Source organism: Oryza brachyantha, chromosome 12, assembly GCF_000231095.2.
Source record: "Oryza brachyantha chromosome 12, ObraRS2, whole genome shotgun sequence".
Lineage (NCBI taxonomy): Eukaryota > Viridiplantae > Streptophyta > Magnoliopsida > Poales > Poaceae > Oryza > Oryza brachyantha.
The window spans coordinates 6,259,916-6,271,254 of NC_023174.2; the positions used below are offsets into that span (position 1 = coordinate 6,259,916).

At 40.5% G+C, this 11,339-nt stretch overlaps 1 protein-coding gene across 1 annotated transcript; it reads right to left on the bottom strand.

The window, feature by feature from the left end:
- Positions 1-2,020: 2,020 nt before the first annotated feature.
- On the bottom strand, positions 2,021-9,071 carry LOC102709981 (disease resistance protein RGA5-like). The gene is made up of 5 exons (XM_040529679.1): positions 7,917-9,071; positions 3,859-5,568; positions 3,504-3,547; positions 3,107-3,179; positions 2,021-2,684 (listed from the first exon to the last, which is right to left on the bottom strand). Exons 1-5 carry the CDS (start codon positions 8,777-8,779, stop codon positions 2,297-2,299), a joined length of 3,078 nt encoding a protein of 1,025 aa, XP_040385613.1. The 5' UTR covers positions 8,780-9,071; the 3' UTR covers positions 2,021-2,296.
- Positions 9,072-11,339: the final 2,268 nt, after the last annotated feature.

Here is an 11,339-nt window from a genome sequence, read left to right on the forward strand (position 1 = left end):
AGTAATGCTGAATAAATGGCCTAAGTACAAGTAGAAATCGCTGGAAGGGACATGTTCCTAAAACAAGACTATCATGCGAGAGTGGAAACAAGGAAATAGGCTCTCTATCAAAAGTCTCTTAACAATGAAACACCTCTGAAAGTTGTGCTCAGCACACCACAAGAGTACACAGCCTCTCGATGTCTTTTTTTTCAGTTTTTTCTCACACTTTTTTTTATTTTTATTTTTTCTATATTTTTTCTCAACCAGGAGTACACAAATAACAAACTCCTAAAGTTATATCTTAAACCAAGGTAAGATATGGCCTATGGAATATTCTCAAGTAGGTGCAAAGTTGTGGTACAAACTTCTGAAGCAAAAACTCAATCTTCCAAGCTGAATTTCGTAATGAAAAATTCGTCAAACCTGACAAAGTCAGCGACAAACGAATGCAAAATTTTCTGTAGATGTCTAAAAGGTACAAGAACGTCCAAATCGGAGTCCGTATGAGAAAGTTAGAGTTGTTTTACTGAAGGGGGTTATTAACACAAGGCGGCTAGCAATCCGAAACCGAGTAGAACTCGATCTCTCAAGTCAGGCTCTCGCGCAACACGACAGATAGATCTAGAACCAAAAAACGTGAAACTAAACCAGCGACCACAAACTCGACTAGGACACAAACTCAACACTATGGACTCTGAAATCGAATTATGCAAAGGCTAAATCATGGTCTAGGTTAAGGAAGACTATCGACTATTTTTTTTTGGCTTCTTTTTTGTAGACTCTAGGACAAAGGTGAAAACAAAAATTGAAACTAGGGTAAAGATACTGAGCGAACCTGACGGTGAACCTAGAGCTCTGATACCAACTAATGTGGACTAGGGTTCCCGATCTTCCAAAAGGTTCTGATAAACAATCGATTTGGGCGGAGTCGCGACACACGTCAATCCGGCTTCTTGAGCCCCGCAATCGCAGCACCATGTCTTCTCTGGTTACCACCGTGCCGGAACACAAATGGCCTCGCCGAGAAGGCTAATCCCTGTTTGCAAATCAAAAAACACAAACAAGAACAAGAAAGAAAGCAACCAAAATTGCAGATGAATGATTAAACTCACGAGTTGGGGTCTTACAAACCGATCTAGCGGCGAAACTGTTCTTGACAGATTAATCTAAGCAAAACCCAACCCTAACCTAAGCGACGGCTATTGATATATATAGTCTAGAGTCGTGCAAGACCCCCCCTGGACGTGTCCGTAATGGACTCAACACGATACATGGGCCAAAGGCCCAAAGACGTTGAAGCAGCACCGGGACAGATTCTGGACGCCAACTTATTCGGTCGATTCCTGTTGACTAGGAATAAATTTGGACGTGGGACCAGATCCATGGGAAAGGTTATCTTCTTAGCTTTCCATCCATATAAAGAACGCCCCAATCTGAGCACGTATGCGACCTGGGCGTCCGTTTTAGTGCAGCCTGATCGTGGACTCCTAATCATAATACAATCATTAGTTAGCAATCTATTGTCTAAATCATACAAAGAAAAACATAGTAACGAGCTCACCTCTAAATGTTATTGTCGCACGTGAGCTCTACTGATTGGACCTTGAATATCCATCGAAGGTGTATTATGTGCATCGGAAGAAGTGATGTCCTCATCATGCTTCGTCTCCGCCGTCGCCAGCTTTGTCCCCACCGACGTCGCCATGGGCTCGGCCGCGCCGACTTAGCCGGCTGGCTGCCACCAAATCTCGCCCCCATCGAGGCACCATCGGCCTCACCGTCCACGCCACCGTGAGCTCGTCCCTCCAGCGTCCTCCGCCGCCAGCACGGGCTGCTTCGTCTCCATTGTCGCCGGCGCAGGCTCGGCCCCGCCACTGTCCCGGCCCCTACACTCAACACCACCTGCTCGGTTTGCTCAAGCAGGGGCATTTTGTTTATAAAATTGATGCAAATATGTATACACATATTTTTATATGTAGCAAGGAGACCAAATGTTATTTTGGCAAGCTGAATTGTTTGAGAGTGGCGTTCTAGCGAATGCAAATTCTACGATGGCATATGAGGCAATGCACACATTGAAGATGGTATGATAGCAATTTTCTCCACATGAAATGGCCTGGGGTTGAAGCCCACACAGATGAGGTGTTAAGAGGTAGCACGACTATTTACAACCTCTTTTCATCGATTACTTGTGGTATACCTCCATGTACCTCCCTTGTTAATTTTGAGGTATTGAGAGGCACCACAAATTGACAATAGAAGCACCAAACTACGCTACACAAAGACCTTAAATGAAACCACCCTAGGCCCCTAGCTACGAAGTTAGGAAGTGAGGAGAAGCGGTGTGCATCTGGATCTTCGCGCGGAGGGACTTGGCACCTTGGATCATGTCAATCTTCTGCCCATCCTTGACGAAGGCAAAAGTAGGCACTACTCCGTCGATGTCGTACGACTCCGCGATGGCCTCCAGATCATCGATGTCAACCTTCAGGAAAACCGCGCCTGCGAATTCCTTGGCATACTCAGCGAAGACCGGAGCGATCATGCGTGAGGGCACACACCAGGAAGCACTGAACTCGATGACCACGAGCTTGCGAGACTCCATTGCCTGGTCCATGAGATACCAGAACTCATCCATGGTGTGGCACTCGGTCACCATCCCTTCCACGCCGAAGGCCGTTTCCTCTTCTACTCTTTGCCGGCTGCAACAAGTTATGAGATACATTACATCTTTTGAATATATATTGTCTACTCCCTCTGTTTAATTATAAGATGTTCTGACCCAAAATAGATTCATCCATATATCAATGTAGATGTTTATATATATATATATATATATAGATTTATTAATATCTATATTAATTATTAGTATCTATATGAATCTAGAAAGTATCAGAACTTCTTATAATATGAAGCGGTGTAATACATTAATACATGACATTGAATGATTTTAACCTAGCGGTAATAGGATTTTATCTTTCACATATATGGCTGCAATAACAAGATTGTATTTTATATGCTTCAATGAACCATCTAAAAAGGTCTCTTCTGAGAAAGAAAGAAAGAAAGAAAGAAGAGATGAGAGAGAGATGGCACCCACACACGCAAGGAAAGAACTCCATACCTGCTACCAGCTTGCATGTCGCCAGCTTCCTTCAAGGTCATTTTAAAATTTCGATCTTCCCATTCTTTTGAATCTGTTTTGTGTTGTGAAATTATAATTTAAACAAGTGTTAGTACTGCGTCTTACTCGAGCGTTCTATTTCAACTACAATTTGATCACATTGGCATATGCATGCGGAAAGGCAGATGTAAAACGAGATGCCATGGTTTTGTGGACACGAGTGGTTTAAACTAAACGAGATGATCTCGCAAGGAGGTAAGAATAAGAAGTTAAGAATTGAACCATATACCGAAGTGTTTATTTTTGGTGTGTTATGTGTTAATTACCAAGAGATACTACAATTAACGCTAAAAATGTGCATGAACTCAAACTGTGAATTGAACTGACAGAGATTTACCTCTATTCCGTTGATGTGAAGAGGACTTCGATAGCATACATACCCTAATGCAAGTTGACAATAACCATTTAGATTCCATTAATTAAATTGGTCCCAAATGAACATGACATTAATGAGGCAAAAGATGGAAGTTAACGAAAGCACAAGCACATGAAGCCTTGTAACTTAAAAGAAAATGCAATATATTCATCTATACCGGTGTTTGAAATTTCAGAACCCACCCCTCCGGCAATTTAGAAAAAAAAAATTAATTTTTCTTTGCGAATTCATTCAAATTTAGAAAAAAAAATAGACCGTTCTAGATTTCGAAAAGATCCAAACATGCAAACCAAAATTGCAGAGCCCTAATCCATACCCACTATCATCTTCATCCGAGTCTCTCTCTTCAACACCAAAGATCCAATCAACCCATCGTATGTTGACGACAAGGTTTCTTGGGTGCCTGCGAATTGCAGTCTTCAAGGCAGACTCCACTTCCTCTTTGTCAGATTGGTCAGCATCAGCATCAGGGCCCTCAATTCTTGCAGAGATCTCTTGAAGCGATGCCAGATGCTCAAACCCAGGCTCTGCAGGTCCGTACTGTTTGAATTCATCTGCATTGAACCTCACACTGAACCTCTCTAATCTGGGCATTGCTCCCTCGACAAAAGCCATGCATGGTGCAGTACAGGCGAACATGAAGTAGCTCAGAGCCCAGAAGCCCTCATTCGCAACGACGATCCTCTGTGCAGGTGCTGTCTGGACACGAAGTGAGAGAGCACTGAGAGCAGGCAATCCTCTGAGAGTGTCAAGATCATCCTGGGAGATCTGCATCACTGCGATGTTTAAGACGCGTAGCCTGTCTAGCTTCCCAATCCAGCTGGGGATGCTGGTGAACACATACCGACTGTCAGGGAGCCGCTCGAGCAGCACAAGACGAAGGTGCAGCAGACGCTCCGTTTGAACAGTCTCGAACGAGGCAGCAGCTGTTCTTGCGTCTACTTCCAGTGTCTGCAGGTACTGCAGCCCCTGCATCATTTCTGGAAGTTTGGCTGTGATGTTACCTGTGATGATCTTCAGATATCTCAGCTGTAACAATTCAGAGATGCTTGTCAGGTCGCAGCTTGTTTTCTCTTGGTGAGCCCAGAACTGAAGATTCAGAACTCGAAGAAGCCTGTACTCTGCAATGGAAGGCACGCACTTGACTTGCCCAAAAAATGCCATTGATCGAACTTGGGACAGTCTCAAACCTGTTAGTAGTGTTGTTGCATCAACTTGTGCACTGCCAAAGTGAAGAGACAGTCGGCGAACCTTGTCGGCATATCTTGCTGCCGTTTGAGAATGCTCCAATGTGATGCAGAAGTTCTCTTCTATCGACTTGCATCTGATGAAATTGAGCACCATGTGGTGCACTACACAGGACAATACCTCATTCTTGCAGTTGATATCTACTGGTTGGATCAGTCCCCTACTAACAAGTTCATCAAAATAGTTCCCTCCAACTTCTTCCATGTCTTCGTTTTCTGTTGAATCAATGAAACCTTCAGCCATCCATTGCTTCACCAAGTCATCCTTCCTGATTATGTAGTCCTCTCTATAGATGCTAAGATATAGCATACATGCTTTCAAACAATTAGGAAGCTTGTTGTAAATAAGATTGAGCACTTGTCTCATCCCCTGCAAAGTAGGATTTTTCTTCAAATTGGCAGTAGTCAATGAGTTTTGTATGTGATCCCATTGCTGTAAACTATCTAACAGCTGGCTTTTAAAATGTCTGGCTGTGATAGTTATTGCTAGTGGCAAACCACCACATTTTTTTATTATGTCATAAGAAACTTCAGCATGCTGTCCAGGAAATTCATTTCCTTCGCCTACAACTCTACTGAAAAACAGTTCTCTTGGGACATCATCTTTCAGTGGATCAATCTCAAAAATGTGCTCCGAGTTATAACCAGAGCATGCCAAAGCTACTGATTTAATTTCTGTTGTCATTAATATTCTACTGCAACAATTATTCTCTGGCAAACCACGGCTAATAATATCCCACGTTGATGAAGCCCATAAATCTTCAATTATGATGAAGTACCTGCAGAATATTAATTTATGGCTAAATATCAGACACATCATGTCAAAATTCAGTTTTCTGAGGGCTATATGTCGGGTAGCATGCTAAATTTTAAACTGATGAGGACATGTTTTATATCCTCTTGCAAAACTCAGGAATTGCATAACCGCATTTGTGAGATATGAGTACAAACAACTCCTGTGTAAATTTTAACAAGCCTATAAAACATATGTACCTTCATTCACATTATGTAAATAAAATAAAAAAAACCTGATTTTTTTAGGGTACACCAAAACTTTGTGAACCATTCTAACATTCATTGTACATTGGTTAATTTAATATTAATGGTGCCATTGGTAAGATTCATTTATTACCATTAAAGTAAAACTATCAATTTCTTTAACGAAATAAAGGAGAAATAATGTTGTTTCTACTATTATAAAACATCATTATTAATACCATTCATAAATCTGCTTGTCAAGTTCAAATTTTGAGTAGCAATAGAATTGTAATAGCCAGCTAGTTTAGTCAAATGCAATTTAATTTCTTGCTTTCATTTTGTATTCTAACTTTTGAAGTACTTTTGAAAATTAAATATATTTATTCTTTCAAATAAAAACTTCTAGTAAAACAATAAACTATAAATTATTTGAATACAATTTTTTCGTACTTCTAGTCCACGGATATGCACTACAAAAGACCTCCTAAAAATCAAGACAACTCCTTAAAGTGGGCTCTTCTAGTAAATTAAAAATGATCTGAACACTATATATATTTTTTCGTCTACCAAGTCACTTATGGTTATTAGAACGAGGTCAGTCGAGTATCTGTCATGCATTTGAGAATTAATAGTTCATATTACATAAACATTTTTTAAACCATAAATTAGAACATGTTGTTATACAGGAATTTGTATGGTACACCAAAGTTATTATGAACCATCCATTGTCTTTGGATCCAATGTCTAGTGTTGCTCTTATCTAATAGGTGGGAACACACCAATGTTTCCTTACATTGATATTAAATTCATAACATCATATAATAAAAATCATGTTACATATAATTGAATTTCAGTATACAAATTATAATTTGTAAAATTGGTGGTTTATAAAAGGTTTAATTAAAAACATTGAGTTATATAAAATTTAAGAATAAGTTGCTTGTTTTTCTTCCAAATTAGGATTACTAAAACAATTTTAAATCTTCACAATCAAATGCATCTAAATCTTGAATAAGAGTTTTAAAAGTTGTTTTCAAATCCATACAGTTCAAGTATTAATAAATAGTATCAATGTTCTTACCATATTCACTTAATTTCTTATGATTAATTCAAATATTTGGATTTTATTTCTCACATCTGAAATCTATAATTTTATATTCTTTTGTAATGTATAATTGAGTTGCACCAACCATGCATGTGTGACTTGAATTTATAAAAAATAATAATGGTCTTTAATGCTCTTTTCGTTACTGTCATTTATTCATAAGGAAGTGAAAATAAATAATAATAATTCAATGGTCCGTAATGGCTGGTAGCTCTTACGCTCTTACTCCCTATAGGTAAGGTGGAGCACCCTAAAAGAACTATAATTCACAAGATAAATATGTAATTAATAAAGTAGTTTTTCTTTTAATAAGATTTATTTCATTTTTTAATGAATGAGCCTTGGACTAGGTCGTAGGAACATCCTCTAGATACACCGATATTTTGGAGGTAATATAACTCATAAATCAATAGTGTCATTGTAAAAGTATTCTCTCCATCCCAAAATAACTTCTTTTTTCACTCATCACACACCCACTGATACAAACTAAAATACTAAAGTACTGACAGTTTATCAAATTTCAGTATAATTATCTCATACTTTATCTTTTTCCAATGTATTTATTCTTGCTTTCACAAAACTCTAATGTAATGATTACTCAAGAAAATGAACTTATTTTTAGGACGAACTATAATGCCTAAAAATGAACTTACTTTGAGATGAGAGGAAGGTTGTATTTCAGTAATCGTTGACATCTGTCCAATGAATTTTAGGACAAACTATAATGACTAAAAATGAATTTACTTTGAGACGAAGGTTGTATTTCAGTAATCGTTGACATTTGTCCAATAAATTTAGAGCTTGACTACAATACAATACTCTCTGTTTGGTAGTATTTTACTACCGGTATTACCATTGATATAAAAATCTCCGCCATCGATTTAAATTCTACTACCATTAGAAAAAAAATATTGTACTATCAGTACTTGTTAAGGTAGTATAAATAGATCTGATCCCTTAGGTTTAAAAAAAATCAACGGTTTATATTAGTTTCACTCTACAACACCTAATGAATTTACGTACGAAGGGTAAAGAAAAAAATACTTCTTATCTTGCAAATGCGCCCTGATAGTTTCGACGAGTTGATCAACCTCCCAAACGTCCGAACACTGATGCTGATGCTGTGGTCGCAGCTGCGACAGCATGTCGGCGAGGATCTTCGCCACGTCGGGTTTCCGAGACGTCCGCACGAAGGCCCGGCACTCCAATCGCCGGCCATGGAGCCGGTACACTTCTGTGGCCACCGTCGTCTTGCCGACACCGCCGGGTCCAAGAATCGACCCCACCTTGAGCGCTGGCGTGGCCTTGTCATCGCCGGCGAGCCACTGCACGAGCGATTTCATCAAGCTATCCCTGCCAGCGATCTGGACGTGCATGTTGTCCATCCCCAACGTCAGCGACAGAAACCGCCGGCCCCGTTCGTCGTCCTCCTCCCTCGGCCTCGAGCCGCACCTGCCGCCTCGATTGTAGCTCTCGTACCGGCGGATGGCCTCCTTCACGCGGGCTCTGAACCGGGCGATCTCGTCGGCGATCCATCGCCGCCGGTTGAGCTCACCTCGAAGCCTGGCGACCATGCCCGTCTTCTTGGCAGCTGCAGCAGCACTGCTGCGGCTGCCATCGCCGCCGCAGCGGAGCTGGGTCGTTAGCTTGTCGACGAAGTCATCGACGTCGTAGGAGAGCTCGCGCACCTCCTTCGCCCAGCACGCCGCCGTCGTCGCCGTGTCCGGCGGCTCCACGACGAGGTATCCATCGAGCAGGCTGTGGAGGTCGTCTCTGAGCAGGAGGATCTTCTTCCTGTCCCCCTTCCGCAGCGGCCGCTGCTCAGGCGGCCGCAGAAGCGAGTCGAGCTTCCTCACAAGGGGCCGCATGGCACCCTGCGACGCGCTGACCGCCGCCACCGCCGCCATGGACGATCCACCTATAGCTCGCCGAGATCGATCAGGCGAGAGCGAGAGCTGGCTATCCTTAGTCGCCGATTCGAGAACACGGACGATCGATCCATCGTCGACATAGCTGAATATGATTTGAGAACGGAGACGACTTAGTGGGCAAGAAATCCTCTTCTCCCTTTGTGGCCTTGCCTAATGGAATTGGATGACTTTTTGGTGTTTGGACGCTTTGATGTACAGGCTTACAATGGGAGCCCTAATACTCCAGGAGCTAGTTTTGACACTTTGATGTCCTGCGCTGAAAATAATGTTATTTACTCCATTCGTTTCATACTGCATCATGTTTTAGCTAGACCTATCTATATTTATCATAGATCAATAAACATGTTTTATCTGCCACTCTAGATTCGTTACCATCCATGTGAATTTATAAAGAGTTAAAGCATCTTATAATTGATGTAATAGTTTTTTTTGTTGATAGTCATATATATATGTTACTTGGCTGTTACTATTGCCAACTTGCAGAATACTGGTTGGTAAGTAATAGGCTTGCATCTATCGTTTTTCCTTCTAGTTTTTCTAAGTACATTGTGTTAATTTGGTCCTGATAAAGTGTGATAAGTGTCAGGCCAAACTCCAAAGAGAATAAAAGTGAAAACAATTTTTGGATATCAAAATAGGGTGGAGGGGATTGACCCATGGGAATAAGCTAGGGAAAGGTACAACTAAGGCCGCGTTCGGCTAGGGAGGTAAGTCTTACCTCCCTCGTTTTCCCAAACTGCTAAACAGTGTATTTTTTGCAAAAATTTTCTATAGAAAAGTTGTTTAAAAAATCATATTAATCTATTTTATATTTTTTAGTAATTAATACTTATTAATCATGTACTAATCTATTACTATATTTTCCGCACGGGGCTAAGTTAACTTATCTGCAAGAAACGAACGCGGCCTAGGTTGTGCAACAAGTGGCAAAGGACATTTGTAATGGGAGCAATTAATTCCCTGATAGTAGCCTGGGAATTAAAAAATGCCACTGTGCATTTAGAGTTCTAATTCAACGTTGTTGATAATATTTCTATTTTTGCCCCTTGAATTGTTCCCTTAGGTTCTTATAAATTTTTAATTTGTCATTTATGTAACTTTTAGGAACAGAAACCTACACAAAAAAAAACCAAATTCCCACCACAAGAAACCCCTATTTGCACGCAGGTACTTGTACACACGCTATCTTAGCCATTCGCTCTGCATTAAGATTCGTGCGAGTAGTGTATTGGAGGGTAGTATAGATACTAATTAATTCCTGTAATTGCTCGTTACATGTCCCCGATCTAAACTATCTAAAGTCATTAAATGTCATGCCACGTAGACAAAAACAAGTGATGTTACATATAATCCATGATTAGATAGGGAAGTTTGGTTTCATAAGGATGAAACCTGATGTACACGTCACCTAGTCCATCAATAATTGAAACCTTCGTCACTAAGAGCAATTCATTTCATCTTTACACATTTAATCAACTTCATTAGTCACTTGGATGCAACATTTAAGTTATAAACCAATGAAACTGTGAAATAAAATTTTGCATTGAGAGAACTCATTTCATTCCTCCACTCAAATATGTTTTTGATAAGATAATGGTATTGAAAACCGCGCACAATGAATTGAAACCTCGCACTGAGAATGTCCTAATAGCAAGTTCAATAGTATAGCCAACTACTAGCTCCAATTCATCTATAGTCAATCTAATAGCCAATTCATACAATAGTTACCTACAAAACATCAATACATGGTTCCACATGTCATACACACATTTTGTCTTGGAGCCCGCGTGCAGCTGGCTACAAATTAGTAGCCCACCTCTCTTCTCTCTCCCCTCTTATCTCTTTAAAATATACTTATAGTTGGCTTAAGCATGCTATTGTACCTGCTCTAAAGCTACGACGCTTCGTTGTTGTCACCATCAGTGACCGACGGAGCGCTCGCAGCAGCTTCTTGGTGACTAGTACAATGGTCGTAATATTCCCCCACGGTGGCATTCCCCCACGGTGGCATTTTCTCGATGGCAGCCCCATGGTTGTCCAGTGCTAGCCAAAGATCACATATATATGTGTGGTCGGTTCCTATTTCTCTTCCATAATCCTATAATACAATAGATGATATAGCCTCAATAGTCACATATAATTTTATATTTTAACCATTTTCTATATTTTTGGATCATGCAGTGGTGATGGTCTACTTATAACTATGAAAGCTATTGTTCTAGTAACAATGTCTTCCTTAATTATTGTTAAGGCAATGATATTTTTCATCCCTACATGGACACTTGAGATGCTACTACCTCTTTCGCTCTTTATATACATGATGGAACCGTTAACTTGTGAAAGGTCCTATAAAACTACTAGAGACATCTCTTCCTCCCTACGGTGGGATCCAAGCCTACGTGGCAATGCATTATTGTGATTGCGAGGGAGGGAGGTGATGGGGCGAGGGTAAGGGGAGGCTTAGCTTTAACCAATGGGTCTAGAGAATTTATAACATCTCTCATACTTATTGTTTTGCTGATAGCGATTTCATCCA

Coding starts and splice junctions, on each gene's coding strand:
- LOC102709981 (XM_040529679.1), bottom strand. CDS start 8,779: ATGGCGGCGGTGGCGGCGGTCAGCGCGTCGCAGGGTGCCATGCGGCCC. Junction 3,180..3,503: donor TTCACATCAACGGAATAGAG/GTAAATCTCTGT, acceptor AACACAAAACAG/ATTCAAAAGAATGGGAAGAT. Junction 2,685..3,106: donor GACATGCAAGCTGGTAGCAG/GTATGGAGTTCT, acceptor AACTTGTTGCAG/CCGGCAAAGAGTAGAAGAGG.